The following is a 20,541-nucleotide window of genomic DNA, read 5'->3' as shown; positions in this document are numbered from 1 at the left end:
TCAGGTTGGAAGCACGAGGCCTTCATTTAGAATCAGAATTTATTGTCATGAATGTGTGTCACAAAATTTGTTGTTTTGCAGTAGCGGTACTGTGCATTACAGATGCAGAAATGACTATAAATTACATTTTAAAATAAATAAATAAATAGACTGATAAACTGGTTTAGAATATAGAACGTTGGAAATAACCTGATGCCAAGACTAAGTTTGACGACACCTGGTATCTCCCCCATTTTACATCATTTTAATCAAACTCACTGCAGCATCACGAACAAACCTCCCTTCCCCCCACCCCCCCCCCGACCCTCTTGCCTCCATCTCCAAACTCAAAGGGAGTCCACAGTTATCAACATTCATCTTTCAACATCTTACCTTGCCACCTGACTTCATTCTTGCATTCTCATAAAGCCGGTTGATGTGTGTGGAAAATACTTCAAAGTCAGGAATGACAAATTTTTTCCTGAAGGCCTGAGTCAGCAGAACAATGTTACTCCCAAAAAATCTTAAACAGGAAGAAACAAAATAAAAGCATTATCTCGACGTTGTTCACATGGGGAGAAGTAAGAATACATCTACATTTTCAGATTTAGATGTCAGGTTTATTGTCAGAGTACATACATGACATCCCATACAGCCCTGAGATTCTGAAAGCTGATAGAGAAAGCTCTTCAAACCAATGGGATTTGTGTAAATGATGTAAAAAATGCAATCCCCATCTTTATAAATGCTGTTGAAAGTTTGCTTATTCAAGTAAAACGAATTTCAATAGTGAATCAGAACTAACTTTAGTAGCTGCATAGATCTCATGAACTCTGACGATCGTTTACATCAGTGACCAGAGTCCTGTTCCTTAAAAAACAGAAAAAATAGGAACAGTCGCACCTTTCAGTATGTCCTTTAAATAATTAATTTGATGAAGATGTTGGCATGGTTGGCGCAATAGTTAGTGCAACACCTTTACAGCACCAGCGATCATGACCCGGGTTTGAATCCTGTGCTGTCTGTAAGGAGTTTGTACGTTCTCCCTCTGACTGAGTGGGTTTTCCCTGGGAGCCCCAGTTTCCTCCCACCCTTCAAAACATATTGGGGGTTGTAGGTCAATTGGGTGTAAATTGGGAGGCACGATTCATGGGCCAAAATGGCCTGTTACTGTGCTGTATGTCTAAATTAAAAAAAACTAATTTAAAATTAAAAAAATATAATAATCTTCAGATGGACCCATATAACCATATAACCACTTACAGCACAGAACAGGCCAGTTCGGCCCTACTAGTCCATGCCGTAGCAAATCCCCACCCTCCTAGTCCCACTGACCAGCACCCGGTCCATATCCCTCCAGTCCCCTCCTATCCATGTAATGATCCAGTCTTTCCTTAAATGTAACCAGCCATTAATTTTAAAACATTTGCCTTGATGGAATATAAGTCTGATGAGGCAAAGTTAGCAGAGCTGGGACTTTTCTCTTTAGAGCAAAGGAGGATGAGAGGAGTCATAATAATTCTGAGAGGCATAGATAAGGTAGACAGGGCAAGAATAGTAAACACTAGAGGACAAGTGAAGGGAGGGAAGTTTAGGGGAGATGTCAGTCCTTTAAAGTCAACACTGAGGCACTCAAAGGGATGAGTGGCTTTTATCAACTGTACCTTGTCTGGACAGTAGAGGTGTGGTTTGCACTCAGCGGAGACCTGGCATTTCTTGGTTATGGATCTGATCTTTTCGATGGAGTATGGCAGGTTGCAGGTTTTAATGAAGCAGAAGAACCTGGTAACTGGGTGGCAGAGATCATTATGGAGGGTTTGTAACTTGTCAATCTGCACACTGGCACAGGTCCCATGGGACAGGGCATCCGGTGGCTCATTAAGTTTCACAGGCCGGTACAAGATATTGTCATTGTAGGTGGACAGTTCAATTCTCCACCTCAGTATCTGGTCGTTTTTAATTTTGCCACACTGCTGGTTGTTAAACATGAATGCAACTGCATGTTGGTCATTTAGCAGGGTAAATCATTTACCAGCCAGGTAGGTAATGGTGCCAGCGCCACACTGCCTCGACAATGGCTTGGGCATTTTTCTCGACCGAGGAGGGTCGAATTTTGGGGCCCTGAAGGGTACAGGAAAAGTAAGAAACTGACCTTCCTGTCTGGTTAAGGGTGGCAACTAGGATGAAGTCTGACGCATCGCTTTCCACCTGAAATGGGATGGATTCATCCATAGCATGCATTGTGCCTTTGGCAATGTTTGCCTTGATGCAGTTGAAGGCTGTACGAGCCTCCCTTATAGAGGAATAGCCACCCTTATAGTGGAGCCTGTGAGAGGGGCCACAGGTACAGCTGGCCAATGGGTGTGCCCGACCAGACAAATACATACAACAGTGGTTTACCACAATGGGTAGGTAAAGAAGAGATATAAAGAGTGGAATCAGATGGGGGGTGGGGGTTATGTAAAACTGGAATAATCAAATGTCCATGCGGTTAGGTTTGAGGTTGTCCAGGAGAATACGTCGTGTTGTTCCTTACGTTTACTTGTGGCCTCTAACAGTGAATGAGATGAGGACAGGCATGTCACTGTAGGAATGGTTAGGGAATTGAGATGGTCAGCTCATATTTAGACCCACACACAGAGTGTAGGTTTTGGGCAAAGCGGTCAATGTAGACATGAGGTACTATTTTTCCTGGACCTTAAACCGAACAGTGTGGACATTGATTTTTCTAGTTTTAGATAACCCCCACCCCCCAAATGATTCCAGTCTTTCCATCATGCCTTTATTTATTTTTTCCCCTCTCCCTATCTTTTCTTTCCCCCCCCCCTGTGATCTCTGCCTTTACCTGTCTCTCTACTCCGTTTGCCCTGTCACCTTTGAACCTCTCCCCCAGCTTCCTGCTTGATATAGGTAACATCTCCCCCTTCCCTCTCGTTTTTATAAAGGGTTCAGGCCTGAGACATTGACTGATGGAAACCCATGGATGCTGTCTGATCTGGTACATCCCTCCATCAATTCTTTGTCTGCTCAAATTTCTGGCATCTGCAGCTTTTATGTTTCTCTGCAGATCAACATCTCAAAAGTCTTTAGTACAGCTGTAATAACATGAACTGTTTGGTCGTTTGTTGAAAAGTTCTCCTCTAGACCCATTCTTGTGAGAATTGTAATCCTTTTTACCTTGTTATCACATTTTTTCTCAATTAATCACCCAATTGCAACACTGCTGCATGCTTGGTGTAGTGGTTAGTGTAACACTGTTACAGTGCCAGCGATCAGGACCAGGGTTCAATTCCCATGCTGTCTGTAAGGAGTTTGTACGTTCTCCCCGTGTCTGCGTGGGTTCTCCCCGTGGGTTCTGGTGTCCTCCCACCCTTCAAAACGTACCAGGGGTGTAGATTAATTGTGTGGCACAGGCTCATGGGCTGAAATAGCCTGTTAAAGGTTGCACGGTTACCGTAGCGGTTACCACAACACCTTTACAGTGCCAGCGATCGGGACCGGACCGGGGTTTGAGTCCCATACTGTCTGTAAGGAGTTTGTACGTTCTCTCCATGTCTGCATGGGTTTTCCCCGGGGAATCCGGTTTCCTCCCACCCTTCAAAACGTATTGAGGGTGAAGGCTGATGGAGTGTAAATCGGGCAGCAGAGACCCGTGGGCTGAAAGGGCCTGTTACCGAGCTGTATGTCTAAAAAAAACTGCTGCAAAATTCAAAACCTCCTCAATCTTCATTGCTTTCAGATAAATCACCCAATTGGATTAATCTTGACAGTTGGCAAAATTGCTTGTGAAACCTTTATCCCAATCCCCAATATTTATGCAACTAATAAATGAAAGTATTCATGGAACTTGTTGCCACAGGCAGCTGTGGAAGTGAGGTCATTGGATGTACTTAAGGCAGAGATTGACAGATATTTGATTCATCAGAGGATTGAGGGTTAGGGGGGAGAAAGCCGGAGAGTGGGGCTGAGTGTGAGGATGGATCAGCCTATATCTTGCTATTGCTGGAAACTCGAGGATAATTTTGGGGGGCATTCAATTCAACTATCTAAGCTCCAATCAATTATTTATATCTTGCTGTATTTTGGCAGAAAAGCAAGGAGAAAATTTGTATTGATCTCTGAAGTAAATTCTTCCGTTAAAAGGACTGAGTATATTTAAAGGAACGAATGTACTGTATGTAATTTAACTCAAAGCAAATCAAAGGATAATATGTTTTTATGAATAGTGTAAAGAGCCATTTTTATTTGCTAGTTAATTCTGTTTGCTCTTACAAGAAGCCGACTCTCCTTCAAACAGGATTTGATTCCAATTTTGACATATACTGCACTGAGTAAATATAAACTTGTGTCTTTAAATATCCACACATTACAACGAAATGGTTTATGACCTTTCTGACAGCAGAAAGCACAGGAAAATGCTTGGTCAGGGTAATCTATGTCCCGTCTGGCACTTCAACGTCACACCACACAGTTGCCTTATGTAACGTCTGAGCAATCTGGCACCTGATTTTGGATCACACAAAATCACTGCTGTCATTCTGAAGACTTGCCTTTCAGAACCAGCCACATATCTAACTAGACTGTCCCAACAGAGCTACAACATTGGCATATTGTTGTTTGTCATCTATACCAATGATCTGGCTAATAATGTGGTAAATTAGATCAGTAAGTTTGCAAACAACACTAAGATTGAAGGCATTGTGGACAGTGAAGAAGGGTTCAAAGCTTGCAGAGGGATCTGAACCAACTGGAAAAATGGACTGTAAATTGTCAGATCGAATTTAATGCAGACAAGTGTGAGTTGTTGCATTTTGGAAGGTCAAACCAAGGAAAGACCTACACAGTAAATGGTCGGGCACTGAGGAGTGTGGTAGAACAGAGTAATCTGAAAATACAAATACATAATTCCCTGAAAGTGGCGTCACAGGTGGATAGGGTTGTAAAGAGAGCTTTTGACATACAGGCCTTCATAAATCAAAGTACTGAGTACAGGAATTGGGATGTTATGTTAAAGTTGTATAAGACATTGGTGAGGCCAAATTTGGAGTATTGTGCACAGTTTTGGTCACCTAACTACAGGAAAGATATCAATAAGATAGAAAGAAGGCAGAGAAGATTTACTGGGATGTTGTCTGGATTTCAGGGACTGAGTTACAGGGAAAGATTAAACAGGTTAGGGCTTTATTCCCTGAAGCATAGAGAATGAGGGGAGATTTGCTCAAGGTATGCAAAATTATGAGGGGGATAGACAGAGTAAATGTAGATAGGCTTTTTCCACTGAGGGTAGGTGAGATATAAACCAGAGGACATGGGCTAAGAGTGAAAGGGGAATAGTTTAGGGGGAACTTCTTCACACAGAAAGTGGTGGGAGTATGGAATGAGCTGCCAGCTGAGGTCATGAATGTGGGTTCAATTTTAACACAAGAGGAATTTGGACATGGTTGGGAGGGGTATGGAGGAATATGGACTGGGTGCAGGTCAGTGGGACTAGGCAGAAAAAAAAATGGTTCAGGGCACAGACTAGAAGAACAAAGGGGCCTGTTTCCATTCTGTAGTGTTCTATGGTTCCATCTCCCTGACAATGTGAAAAATTGTCCAGGAGTGTCCCTTCCATAGAAAGCTAGAGGTCCAACCTGACAATAAAAGGAACCATTAAAAAGGAAATAACAACCCTGTTATTAGAGTGACTGGAGGTGTTGACACCATCACCGAACAGCATTGCTCGCCAATAGCCTACTCACTAAGGCCAGAAGTGGAGATGTTTGCTGGTGATTTGCAACTCCTCAGCAAATGACATTGTCCACATCTTCATGCAGCAACAGCTAGGCCACAATCAGGCATGGTCTGATGAGTGGCAAGTGATGTTTAAATTTTAAATTTCAATGGAGACATGCACCACGATAACAGGCCCTTTTGGCTCACCAGTCCATGCCGCCCAGTTACACCCAATTAACCTACAACCCCCCAGTATGTTTCAAACAATGGGAGGAAACCTGAACCCCCAAAGAAAATCCACGGGGAAAACATACAAACTCCTTACAGACAGCACTGGATTCAAACCCCGGCTGCTTTTATACACCATATTTGCTCGGCACTGAGCATTTTTAACAAGAGGGCATTCAATAGTAACACCATTGCTAATTCTAAGACCCAGGGTACATGGCTAATACTAGCTAAATAAGCTGACACCTTTAAATTTTCAAGACTACAGTTCAGTTTTGCACTAAATGGTGACCAAGTCAGTAAGGTGTTTCAGGGAGCCATTTGCATTGAATGTATTCCTGTCCACAAATGCATTCCCATTAAATGGCATTCCACGCTGCCCTTGACTTGGGTCACACTTGTGTTGAGCTAGCCAATAGCACAGTGTTGGCAAGAACCTTACAATCTGATGCAATCTAGCATAACTATCTTTAGATTTCACCCATTAAATGAGAATGCAGCCTGCAGTGGTTAACATAGCTGCCATACCAACAAGCCTGCAATCCCAGAAAATGTTCTCCACTTCCTTTAATGTTTGGAGCTATTTATTTTTTCCCAATTTAAGATTTTAAACAATCTCCATACCTGAATTTGCTGAGACAAACAATTCTCTGGCAGCTCTAGTCTGTTTTTGGTTGACGTAGCCATGCATTTCATGTGAATATCACATTTCTTTTGGTTTGCGTTTTAATAATTTTATTGTCTTTCCCAACCTGTATCTCAGAATATGTTGTTACTTTAGAAAAGTAGCCATAAATGTCAATTTGCTAAATTTATATTTCTCTCCATGGTGAAGCCTGTATAAGTTCATCAGTGGGGTAGAGCGTGAAAAGAAGGGAATACCATTCGTTTTAGAAATAAAATGGATGGTTTAATGGATCTCAAGTTACCAGTGGAAGCTACTAGAGCAGACCCTTAATTGCTGATCTCTGCACACCTTTCCCTTAATTGCTCATCTCTGCACACCTTTCCCTTAATTGCTGATCTATGTACACCTTTCCCTTAATTGCTCATCTCTGCACACCTTGCCCTTCATTGCTCATCTCTGCACACCTTGCCCTTCATTGCTCATCTCTGCACACCTTGCCCTTCATTGCTGATCTCTGCACACCTTTCCCAAGATCAGTGGAGGTGCTTGGCCACATTTTATCATGATTATGATATTTAAGTAATTAAAGTTGTTTTATTGTTCATACTTTTTTTTTGACACCTGAGGTGTAACAAGAAATATTTCAAAAGCTCAGGATCCGTTCATGAAAGTGTCTGATTCGGACTATCAACATAAAACCAATTTGTAAGACCCATCAAGTAAGAAGAGAAGAAAGCTTTGTTTTCAAAATAAGTTTTGATGAAAGAATGATAATGAGTACTTCTTGAAGAGATGTCTGTCCAGCGTGACACTACTTGAGGAACTCTGGACTGTCTGACGCAGGAGATCCATGCAATATTTCAGCCGGGGGTCAGAGGTCAGGAGTCCTGTAGATTTCAATGCCTGCATTTAAAATAAAGCACACATGAGAAAAGATTTGAATCAAATAACATGAAAATCTACTGGATGTCCTAACACAAGAAAAAAAATGCTAAATGATAAATTGATATAGTTTATAAAATAAGCTACGATAGAGACCAACAAAACAAACTCATTGCTACCTGATACTTGTTAACCATAGTATAAAGGAACAGTCATATTAATTTCAAAGTTGAAAAGCAGACTGAGTTATAACCCCATTCTCTAACATTATTTTGAATGATGTAGATTTGCATCAATTGCCAGACTACATTTAGTTTAGATTAGCAAAAGGGTTGCTATATTTGTCATACAAGTGTCCATTTCTCTTGACTATCCAATGGCTTCTTTATACTAATAAGCATTGGAGAAGAGCAGGATGGGGGCTTGACCATGAATTTTCCACAGTGTTTCTGATCAACACATCAACTGCAGATGCTGGATCTTGAATGAACAGTGAGAAGCTGGAGGGACTCCATGGGTCAAGCAGTGTCCATGGAGAGAGATGGTCAGTCAGTGTTTCAGATTTGGATCCTTTAATGAGACTCAAGTCACTGATGTTCTTTGATTTGGTTCATGTTAAAGAAAGTGGTCACTTGGGTCAGGTTCTTTACGTAGTTGGTACCCTGTGGTATAAGCAAGTGCTTGCCACTTTTGAATCTCTCTCTGATGGGCACTAATGTAATTTGGATTCACACAATTACAACAAATAGCCTCAGTAATACACAGGGAGATAACATGCAAATTCTCCATTAAAACATGTATGGTGATTGACTCTCCCTTTCCTCCTCAACCTCATAGATGGTGAACCGAGGTCCAAACCCACAGTTTGGGTGTTTGGACTTCTCTTTGGAAAACAAAAACAGATTAGTGCATCCACTCTATTAAGTGTCAAAATGATTGTTTGCAAACTGAAAGTGTTTGTTCACTGTTGGCTTTCAGCTGCGCTCCTGCTTCTTATCTGTGTTTAAATAAATTAGTTCAAATAAAAAGCCCATCTGCCACTCAATGGGATTTCCAGTCTTTAAACCGAACAACCACAACCCTCGGAACCTTGGTCGCTGCAAATTGGGAGGGTGCGCTTGAGAGCTCTTAATATTTAATGAGACTTCCCAATTCGTGTGTTCCCCTAGTTTTGATTGGGTTATTATTAGGAACAGTTTTTTATTTAGTATGCGTGACCTAACTCCTTCAACCCACTACATCCCTCAAAACATTTGGTCATCAAAAATCCATTAAACTTGGAATTAAAAATTGATTGTCACGTGCAGAAAAGAAAAATTCTAAATTTCTACCACAACGTGTTTTCTTCTAACTTAACACTTCATTTCTAAAGCCCTGGCTGCAACTTTTATACACTGACCCCCTAATGGCTGAAACTATTTCTTACAAAGGGTCTCTGACTCTCTTTTTCTTTATAGATGCTGCCTGACCTGCTGAGTGTGTCCAGCATTTTCTATTTTTATTTCTGATGTACAGGATCTATAGATTTTTGTTTATTTTTATTGAAACCATGTCTCTCCATTTGCCCACTTTTCCCTATAAATCTTGAAAACTTCATCAAATTGCCTTTCAACTTAACCCTCCAGGGACTATAGCTCTAGTTTGTGCAGTCTTGCTTGTAATTTAACCCTTAGAATTCATATATGATCCTGGTAGTTCTGTACCTCATTACCTTCAAGGTCCAAATGTTTGGCCTGGAAGTCAGCCTGAAGAAAACGGAGGTCCTCCATCAGCCAGCTCCCCACCATGACTACCAGCCCCCCCACATCTCCATCGGGCACACAAAACTCAAAACGGTCAACCAGTTTACCTATCTCGGCTGCACCATTTCATCAGATGCAAGGATCGACAATGAGATAGACAACAGACTCGCCAAGGCAAATAGTGCCTTTGGAAGACTACACAAAAGAGTCTGGAAAAACAACCAACTGAAAAACCTCACAAAGATAAGCGTATACAGAGCCGTTGTCATACCCACACTCCTGTTCGGCTCCGAATCATGGGTCCTCTACCGGCACCACCTACGGCTCCTAGAACGCTTCCACCAGCGTTGTCTCCGCTCCATCCTCAACATCCATTGGAGCGCTTACACCCCTAACGTCGAAGTACTCGAGATGGCAGAGGTCGACAGCATCGAGTCCACGCTGCTGAAGATCCAGCTGCGCTGGATGGGTCACGTCTCCAGAATGGAGGACCATCGCCTTCCCAAGATCGTGTTATATGGCGAGCTCTCCACCGGCCACCGTGACAGAGGTGCACCAAAGAAAAGGTACAAGGACTGCCTAAAGAAATCTCTTGGTGCCTGCCACATTGACCACCGCCAGTGGGCTGATAACGCCTCAAACCGTGCATCTTGGTGCCTCACAGTTTGGCGGGCAGCAACCTCCTTTGAAGAAGACCGCAGAGCCCACCTCACTGACAAAAGGCAAAGGAGGAAAAACCCAACACCCAACCCCAACCAACCAATTTTCCCTTGCAACCGCTGCAATCGTGTCTGCCTGTCCCGCATCGGACTTGTCAGCCACAAACGAGCCTGCAGCTGACGTGGACTTTTTACCCCCCTCCATAAATCTTCGTCCGCGAAGCCAAGCCAAAGAAGACCTTCAAGGTCAATACATTCTTTCAAGGTGTCAAAATTTGTTAAGGGTCCAGACAACGTCTAACTAGGGCTTTGCCACATTGCAGCATAACTTCTAATCTCTTGTACTCCTGTTTTCTAGAAAGACTAACATTCCATTCGCCTTTTTGATTATTTTGTGCACCTGTCCTTGACATTTTAATGATTTGTCTTCACCTCTTTCTGACCCTTCTCATTTAGGCTTTTTACCATTTAGAAGGAACTCTTATGTTATTTTCCCTCAGATTTTTTTTCATCTTGATATCATATTGCCACAATTTTATCTGTTCAAATTATTAGTATCTCTTTGTATCTAAATGTTTCCATTTAACCACTTGCAATGCTGTCTATCATTGCTGCAAACAGAAAACTGGAATAGATGGCCCTTTATCCCACACCAAAGTAATTTATAAACACAAGAACTAGGAGCAGGAATCGGCCATCTCCTATCTGAACAATAGACCCAACTAATCCCCCTCCACCACCACCCTTCTCCAGCTGGTAGAACTTGTCCTCACCCTCAATAATTTCTCCTTTGACCTATCCCACTTTCTCCAGGTTAAAGGGGTGGCCATGGGTACCCGCATGGGTCCAGCTATGCCAGCCTTTTTGTTGGCTATGTGGAACAATCCATGCACAAGCCTACACAGGCAAGGCCCCTCAACTCTTCCTCCACTATATCAATGACTACTTTGTTGCTGCTTCATGGAGCCATATGATCTCATTGACTTCATGAACTTTGCTGCCAATTTCTACCCCGACCTCAAATTCATTTGCTCCATCTCAAGCAACACTCTCCCTTACCTCAATCTCCATGCCTCCACCTTGGGAGACAAATTTTTGACAGACAACTTCCACAAACCCACCCAGTCCCACAGCTACCTCGACTACATGTCTTCCCATCCTGTGCCCGGTAAGGATTCCATTCCATTCTCTCAATTCCTCTGTCTCTGTTGCATCTGCACCCAGGATGAGGACTTCCATTCCAGATCATCAGGGATGACCTCCTTCTTCAAACAACATGGCTTTCCCTCTACCACCACCAACTCGACACTCACCTGCATATCCTCCATTACCCGCACATCTGCCCTGGCCCCCTCCGCACCCACACCCAACAATGATAGGATTCCCTTTGTCCTCACCTACCACCTCACCAGCCTCTGCATCCAATAGATCCTCCTCCACCATTTCTACCACCTAATACGTGAACCCACCACTAGACACATCTTCCCCTCTCCTCCTCTCTCTGCCTTCCGCAGGAACCACTCCCTCCATGACTTCCTGTCCACTCCTTTTTTTTTTCCCTTGGAACCTACCCCTGTGACCGCAGGAGATGTTCCACCTGCGCCCACACCTCCCCCCCCTCCCCCACCACCACCATTTGGGGCCCCAAACAGTCCTTCCAAGTGAAGCAACATTTCACCTGCGAATCTGCAGGGGTTATTGACTGCATCCAGCGCTCCCACTGTGGTCTCCTCTACATCGAAGAGACTGGACACAAACGGGGAGATTGCTTTGTGGAGCACCTCGGCTCTGTCCGCCGCAATAGTGTGAATCTCCCAGTGGCCACCCATTTCAATTCCCCATCCCATTTCCTTGTTGATATGTTTATCCATGGTTTCATGTACTGCCAGCCTGAGACCACCTGTAAATTGGAGGAACGACACCTCATCCTCTGAATGGGCACCCTCCAAACTGATAGCATTAATATCAACTTCTCTGGCTTTTGTTAAATCAACCCCAGCCCCCACCCATTGCCTTCCCCCAGCTCTATCTGTCCCTTCCGTCACCTTTCACACAAACATGATTAATTCTTACCTTATCCCTTATCATATCCAATTAACACCCTTTGTCAGTCTGGATTCCTCTCCAAGCCCACACTGTCTGAATTCTGAGACTTTCTGAGATTTCCTGCTTCTGGCTTAATCCTTAAAAAGGGCTCAGGCCTGAAATATCAGCAATATATCTTTGCTTTTTATGGATGCTGAAAAGACCGGCTGAGTTCCTCCAGTATTTTAGTGAATTTTTACTGCAATCACTGTGTCTGCAGACTTTTGTGTTTCACTCATCTCCACCGACCTGCCTTTTCCCCATATCCCTTAATTCCCCCACTCTGTAAAAATCTATCCAACCTTGTCTTAAATATATTTACTGAGGTTGCCTCCACTGCTTCAATGGGCAGTGAATTCCACAGATTCTTCCCCCCACCCCCCCCACCCCCGGGAAAAGCAGTTCCTCCTCATCTCCGTTCTAAATCTACTCCCCTGGATCTTAAGGCTATGTCCCCAAGTTCTGGTCTCCCCCACCAATGGGAACAACTTACCTTCCTCTATCTGATCTATGGCTTTCATAATGTTATATGTTTCTATAAGATCCCATCTTATTCTTCTAAATTCCAGTGAGTACAGTCCCACATGCCTCAATCTCTCCTCACAGGCTAACCCAATGGTTCTCAATCTTTTTCTTTTCACTTACATCCCACTTTAAGTACTCCCTATGCCATCGGTGCTCTGTGATTAGTAAGGGGTTGCTTAAAGTGGGATGTGAGTGGGAAGAAAAAGTTTGAAAACCACTGTTTTTAATCATACCTAATTGACTTGTATGTGCATAGTTTCATAACTCCAAAGGAGTTTCATAACTCCAAAGGACAATTTTTCTCACAAGCAAAATATTTCAGTAACAATTGGGTCTAGAGCAGTGATTCTCAACCTTCCCTTCCCACTCACATATCACCTTAAGCAATCCCTTACTAAATGGAATACTTAAAGTGGGATGAGAGTGGAAAGAAAAAGGTTGAGAACCACTAGGCTAACCTCTTCATCTCTTGAATCAACCTGGTGAACCCCCTCTGCACCGTCTCCAAATCCAGTCTATCCTTCCTCAAGTAAGGAGACCAGAACTACGTGCAGTTTCCAGATGCGGGCTCACCAGGACCTTGTACAGTTACAGTAGAACCTCCCTGCTCCTAAATCTCATCCCTCCAGCAATGATGGCCAATGTTCCATTCGCCTTCCTGATCGCCTGCTGCACCTGCAAACCAATCTTTTGTGATTCATGCACAAACCCTCCCAGGTCCTTCCACATGGCAGCTGCTGCAATCACTTACCATTTAAATAATCATCTCATCTTCTATCTTTCCTTCCTCACATTTGCCAACATTGGACTCCATCTGCGAGACCTTTGCCCACTCACTTAACCTGTCTGTATCCCTTTGCAGACTCTCCGTATCCTCTGCACAATTTGCTGTTCTACTCAATTTAGTGTCATCAAATGGACATTCAGTGTCATGAGTACTACCACTCACCTAGTCACTAGGGGCAATTTACAGTGGTCATTTAACCCATCAATCTGCATGTCTTTGGGTTGTGGGAGGAAACTGGAGTCAAAGGAAAACATGCAAACTCGACACAGACAGTGCTGGAACCAGGATTGAACCTGGGTCATTGGAGCTATGAATTACTCCACAAAACCTTAAGATACAGGTGGCCAACCTTTTAATTTTTAATTTAGACATACTGCACAGTAACAGGTCATTTCTGCCCATGAGTACATACCGGGGGGTGTAGATTAATTGGCCAGCATGGACGTGGGCTGAAATGGCCTGTCACCATGCTGTATGTCTAAATTTAAAATTAAATGGTTGGCCACCCCCATAAGACCATCGTATACTCAATGCAAAAGTTAGCGGATTTGGGAGAGGAGGAACAGAGAAAAATCAGAGGGGAAAACAGAAAGTATAAAATATCATTCTGTAAGTGAAGGAGCAAGGTGACTCCTGACTGTTTCCAGACTACATGGCAAGAACTGTTTGTATGCATTCTCAGCCTTTAATGGAGTCAAGTCTCTGGGAATCCAGATAGCTATATCTCTCCCCACATGCAAACTTTCCCCCCCACACCCTGTATGAAGAGACAGTCTATATTTTTTGTTGTTCTTTGTACACAGTACAGTGTATTGGTTGGAAACAAGTTGCCTGAAATTGTGCATTTGCATGAACTTTCTATGTGACTAGATAAAATAAAATAAATTTTATAATTTAAAAAAATGTTCCCAGGAGTAGATCAGCTTATACTAATGGAAATTCTAGATTCATATGGATCCATACATCAGTTCCATAACAACACATACAATTTCCATTGTAAAGTACAATAGACAGACAAAGGATGGTTATTCTCTGAGCTGCTGTACTAACTAAACCTTTACACAGTCATTGAATTTAATTTAGAGATACAGCACGGTAACAGGGCCAACCCACCCATGTGACAATTTAACCAACTAACCCTGTACATTTTTGGAACACGAGAGGGAAATGGAGCACCCGGAGGAAACCCACACAAACATGGGGTGAACATACAAACTTCTCACAGACAGTGTCAGTTTCAAGCCTGGGTCACTGGCGCTGTAATAGCACTGCACTGACCACTACGCTAGCCATGCCGTCCTAAAGATCAGAATGTTTTTCAAATATCCCCTCACACCTTGTCCACAAAACTCCATTCTTGGTTTAGCATTTTTCACTCCAACACTTTCACTCGCAAAACAAAATCATAGAGAGATCAGCATGGAAACCAACCCTTCAGCTCTTCGAGATTTCACTGTCCATTAATCACACATTTTACATTAATCCTATATTAATTCCACTTTTTATTCTTCCCATCTTTCTCCCCTCTAAATCCTCAATTCCCATTTTCCCCAACAAACTCTACAACATGAAACACTTTCGAAATGCAGCAAAGCCAGTACTGAATCTGCCCAGCCTTTGTCGCAGCTTATCGGAGCATCAGTGCGTTGTATTGCAAGGCAGCCGCAATAAGAATTTAAGATAGATTCCTTCATGCTGGGAAGAATGATCCAAGGAATCTTAAGTCGGTGGGGAAAGACAGCAGACAGTAAAGAGATTTCAAAATGAAAGAAACTTTCAAAAAATATCTCATAATTGACAAGATCAAAATTGGAATGGTCCTTGGAGCATTATAAGTTGCATATTGCGCCTGTGTTGATGATACCCAGGGGGACATTTGTTCATTTTTAACCAAAATATGGCATTTCATGGAAGGAATTGCGATCTGAATAAGTACGATGAATATGAATCTTGCAGTCAAAGCTGTGTGCTAAAGGTTATGACCAGTGTTTCTCAACCTTTTTTCTTTCCACTCATATACCTCTTGAGATAATCCCTTACTAACCACAGAGCACCTATGCCATAGGCGCTCAGTCGTTAGTAAGGGATTACTTCAGGTGGTATGTGAGTTGGAAAAGAGGTTGAGAACCACTGGATTAGACATAAGCAACGTAACGCAGGAGAACAGGACACATGGTATGGTTTTGTGTGAGGAGGATAGGCCCTGGATGTGCATTTGCTTACACTGATAAACTTGGGGATCGGAATCTGCTCCTGTCCCTCGGTGATTGTGTAGAAAAGCATATCCTCTAGTCCTGGCATCAAGCCCGGTTTGTGCTTCCTCCTGGGGATAAACAAGTGTAGTAACTGTGACAAATGTATCATATTTTTTAACAAAGATCCATACTGAAGCTGATCTGATTGGGAGTCAACTAGATCTGACCAGCAGCATCATGTAGAAGCTTGAATGCTTATCTGCAAACTGCATAGCAGGCCACCATCCATGCTATCCATCAACAATATCAGGCTGGACATTTTATGATCATGGTTTAATTTCCTTTGGTAGCATGCTTGTTTTAATATTGTCTTAAAATAATGAACTAAACAACTTTACGTTACCACGCTCGCCATTCAAATCAAGTTGCAAAAACAGCAAGGAACATTTATTAGCACTTCTAAATATTCCAAGATGCTCCATACAGAAAGGTGCTGAGCACTATTGGAAAAATTGAGCAAATAGTTGGAGGCAGTTTTGGAAAAGATTTTGAGGTTGGACCAGGGGAGCAAGAAAGAATTTGCATTTATAAAGTACATTATCATGTCCTCAGGATGTCCCAAAGTGCCTTATATAGGAAGTGTAGTGGGGAATAAAAAAAATTACAGGGAAACTAAACTTTGTGTCTGTCTTCACTGAAGAACACATACAGAACTTGTCAAATATACTGGAGAATTGAGGGTCTAGGAAAAATGAAGTGAAGGAACTCAGTATTTTCCAATGGATGAAATGAATTAGGGGGATATAACATAGAAAGATATGAGGTTCTACATTTTGGTGCATATAATGGAAAATTTGTTAAATGATAGATTGGGTCATTTTAATGTTCATAGTTACGTGGGTGCATTTGTACTAAAGGCCATCATGGAAGTGCAGCATGTGATTAAGAGAGCAAATGCTATGTTAGTCTGTATCACAAGAGAATTTGTGTAGGAATAAGGAAATCTTGTTTCAATTGTACAGGGGCTTGGTGAGATCACACCTGGCACACTGAACACTTTTTGTCTCTGCGTAAAAAAAGATGTACTTCCCAGAGCAAGAGAAGATTGTGTAGGATAGGACTTCTCTAGGGTTGAAAAGATCTAATTGAATTTTTTTTTAATCTTAAAGGGCTTGATTAGCTAGATGTAGGGAGGATGTTTCCCCTGCTAAAAGGCCTCAGAGCAGGGGCCACAGTTTGAGAAAAGGGGGTAGACTATTTAAAACTGAGATGATGAGAAATTTCTCTGTTGTATCTTCTAAAGACATATATGTGTTTAAAATGTGATTGGTGCATCTGTTTCATCCTCTTTTCTCCTATAAAATTATATAAAATCATATCATTATGTAAGGTATAGATCAGATAGAGGTAGGTAAGTTGTTCCCATTGGTGGGGGAGACCAGAACGAGGGGACAGAGCCTCAAGATTTGGGGTAGAAGATGGAGATGAGGAGGAACTGGTGAATCTGTGGAATTTGCTGCCCATTGAAGCAATGGAGGTGACCTCAGTAAATAGATTTAAGACAAGGTTGGATAGATTTTTGCAGAGTAAGGGAATTAAGGGATATGGGGAAAAGGCAAGTTGGCGGAGATGAGCCTCTCATCAGATCAGCCATGATCTCATTGAAAGGCGGAGTAAGCTCGACAGGCCGGATGGCCGACTCCTGCTCCTATTTTGTATGTTCTTGTTTTCTGAATATGAACAAAAGCACCTTGCAGCTACCTGTGAAGTAAGTTCCTGTTGCCCCTCTGGCACCATCTCATGTTCTATGAGCTGCTCAAAGGAACGCCCTGAAGCTGTCTAGCTGTATCTTTCAGCTGTGCGTGCCAACTATAATTGGGAAAGCAACATCGCTGACTCCATGAAATGTTTCTCAATAGAGCTTGCATTATGAATCCCAACTGTACATGCTGATTGCATGTATGAATGTGAGAGAGGATGAAGGAAAACCTCAAAACCAAACATTGCCTTCCTAGCTTGGAGGACACTTCAACAGCCTCTAACTGCTTTAAAGCCTTCAGAAGGAAGGCTGCCATTCTTAGACTCCTCCAAAGTTGTTGAAAGTTGATCTCTGAATCCACCTGGTATACTAGATGCAAACTTGTTGCTCAAGATTAACTGACAAGCATCCAACAGCTGGGGCTTTCCTGAAATCCTTTTTTCTGCTGCAGTGAACAAAGGTTTTTCATTGTAAGCTCCATCTCGTGTGCCTTAAGGGTGTGCGTAGTAAAATGTTTAAATGCCATACGACTCAGAAGCAGATGTGGAACAAATGCAGCACAAGTGGACTCTGTTAGATGCAAGTAGTACTTGTATCTGTTAAACACAACTCTTAGCTTGGTTGGTTTTATCTGTGTCATCTCCATCCATAGCTCTGCCCAGTTCTTGCCACCCAATGATGCATCGAGAGGCTGGGTCCTAGCTGTCACTCTCTGATGGAAACATGGCTGTTCGCACTCTGGGAATTTTGCATCCAGGAGCAGCGAACCTATCACCCCCCCCCCCCCTCCTCATCCCTCATCCACCACTTTGCACTTTTTGAATGGGGATCGAACGCAGTCAAACTGGCCGAACTAAGCAAATCAGGAAAATCCCAAGGCTCTGAAGCATTGAGCGCTGGCTTGACTTCCGTGTCCTCCATCTAGCGAAAATAAAAAATTATCCAGGGTTCCCAATAACTCTTGCTGCAAGTGTATGTGTGAATGCAGCCTTGGCCATTTCCAATCCCATTCCCAAAATCTCATTAGAAAATGGATATTTATCCAAATACGCGGGAACAGTTGGCATCCGCGAAAAAAGCAGAGGAAAGAGGAAACCCATACCTTTAATATTGTTATGCGGAAACTCGGGGCATTGTGGAGTTCAGCAAACTTGTTTCGTGCGCCAATATTTGCGTGTTGTCATTCCAGTTCATGTAAAACGCGGCATTTTGCCAGTTTGATGATGTCCGAGCGTGATGCCAGGGAACTCAGACCAGCCACACGAGTTCTCGTTGAAGGTTGTAATCAATGACAAAACTTTTCCGGATCTTGAGAGATCCGCGGGAGTTTTGGAACAAGCTTTAAAATAATGGTACTCTTCACAATTGATGAGTTACCCTTCAACAGAATCTCACAGCGTATTTTGGATATCATGAATGGATTTTTTAAAAAGACTGGACTTTAGAGAGGTGTAGACCTCAATGTACTTTATAAGGGGAATCGCTTGTGTTCGAATAGTTCCGGGAGAAACAGGAGGATGCAATAGTAATTCAAGACCAGAGCGAGTCCAGAAACCAAAAGGTAGTTCTTTCCCCAGACACGAATCGTCCTCGGGGATAGGTTACTGACTCTCTGGATTATTTCAAGCCAGAACGGTTGATGACTTCGGTGGAAATCACAAATCGGAAGAGAATTGACCAGGATAAAAGTGGTCTCCTGGGCTCGGAGACCAACCCGCCTCCTAATTGGCCTGGGTTTTTTTTTCCTGAGTGACAAAATCCTGCATTTCATTGTCGCGCATGTTACCTGGAGATAACCTGCCAATATTGATTTCCACTTTTAACTCTCTGTTCAGTGTACACTCTCCCACGGAGAAAGTGCGGAAATGATGCTCAATGAGAGACGTGACATTCCTGGAAACTCAAAAGCTGCAAACTGCAAATTAAATGATGCGAAAATAACTCCCAAGTGGTTAATTATTCTTAATTTTTTTTTCAGTAGAGTAATTTCCATATCACCGTATTAAATCATTTCTATTAATAATGCGCTACTACTAAAATGATGTATTGCAATAAAGAAGCGCTCCATGGTTCACTTTTAGCCTATAATTGTTGAAAGCATCACTTTTTAAAATCAATCTTAAGTCCAGTGGTTCTCAACCATCCCCCCCCCCCCCCCCCACTCATACCACTTTAAGTAACCCTTTACATCGGATATGTGGCTGAGGATGTCGCAGATGTTCGGTGGTTAGTAAGGGGTTACTTAAAGTGGTATGTGAGTTGGGGGGGGGGGAATGGTTGAGAACCACTGGACTAAAATATTTTAAATTATTATGAACCACAAGATTGAACCCAATTTGCTCAATTTCTTCGGAAAGAACCCCCACCATTTTTAACAAGTCATTGTGAGTGTAAAAAAGAGTCTTAATTAAGGAAATGAGACCCGTCAACAATTTTTTTAAAATCTCGATTAGAGTCAATATTAATCTGGTCCTTCACACAGAAACACGGCGGCCTGCGGTTGAATGGGGTTGTGAAGGGTCTTTTTTTACTCACGGTTCTTTCTGAGTATCTCCGACTTTCGCCTTTTTCCCTTCGGACTGGGAAGGGTTGAGGAGAGGAGTACTGTCATAGCCACTGCTACTCGCTGCCCATCTCCCAGGAGGATGTTGCCATTTCCACAGCCAGTGGATGCAACTGTTGGGTTGACCCAAACTATTGACGGCTCTGGAGTGACAGACACCCGCGGTGAACGCAGGCAGTGCTTTTAAACGATGCATTCCAACAGATCACTGCTCAGATTTCCTTTGCTGCGTAAGCGCCCGTCTCTTCTTGGAGGCTAATTTCCCTGCTTAGTTCACTGCTCTCTACTGTATTCTTTCACTAAATCAGATTGTGAGTTTCTTCGCTGGTCTATAAATTCACGCCAACGTTGACACGCGACGCAGGCAAACTTCACAAAAAGGGGTTGGGATTATATGGTGTTTGACAGGGCGACCATCCAACCAAGACCGTCATCGCCCCGAAGGCGGGGCACTAGCGTGTGTGAGGCTGGCTGGCCACGCTTGAAATCGGGCGGTTTTGGCTCCAGTCGATCGGCTGTGAAAAGATGAGCCAGGGGTGAAACCCGGAAGTTTGCAGACACTGTAATTGTAGTCAGAGGTCAAGACGTTTCGGGCCTGAGCCCTTCTTCAAGGTACAGTGTAACCCCGATTTAACGCGATGAGCCATCGGACCCTTTTTGTTTGCCCTTTCCGGAATTGAATTTTTTTTTCCCAAAATGGAACACACGGTTAGAAAACGAAAATCTTTTTCGGTGAAAGATAAGCTTCAGGCACTTGGCGCGATCAAGACTAAAAGTCAAACCCAAGTTGCACA

The 20,541-nt window shown here is 42.9% G+C and overlaps 1 protein-coding gene across 2 annotated transcripts in view; it reads right to left on the bottom strand.

The window, feature by feature from the left end:
* LOC138747307 (glutaminase kidney isoform, mitochondrial-like) overlaps positions 1-20,270 on the bottom strand; it is a 52,664-nt gene extending 32,394 nt beyond the window's left edge. Inside the window, exons 1-4 of one of the 2 annotated variants that reach the window (XM_069906402.1) lie at positions 19,720-20,270; positions 15,454-15,553; positions 7,332-7,453; positions 373-502 (exon numbers count right to left, since the gene is read on the bottom strand). In XM_069906402.1, coding sequence (XP_069762503.1) covers positions 373-502; positions 7,332-7,453; positions 15,454-15,553; positions 19,720-19,943 — 576 coding nt within the window. In that variant the 5' untranslated portion in view covers positions 19,944-20,270. The remainder of the gene's footprint in view (positions 1-372; positions 503-7,331; positions 7,454-15,453; positions 15,554-19,719) is intronic. The other variant, XM_069906403.1, reaches the window with a different exon arrangement.
* Positions 20,271-20,541: the final 271 nt, after the last annotated feature.

Source organism: Narcine bancroftii, chromosome 12 (genome assembly GCF_036971445.1).
Source record: "Narcine bancroftii isolate sNarBan1 chromosome 12, sNarBan1.hap1, whole genome shotgun sequence".
Taxonomy (NCBI): domain Eukaryota; kingdom Metazoa; phylum Chordata; class Chondrichthyes; order Torpediniformes; family Narcinidae; genus Narcine; species Narcine bancroftii.
This window is presented reverse-complemented; position numbering and strand designations above follow the sequence as displayed.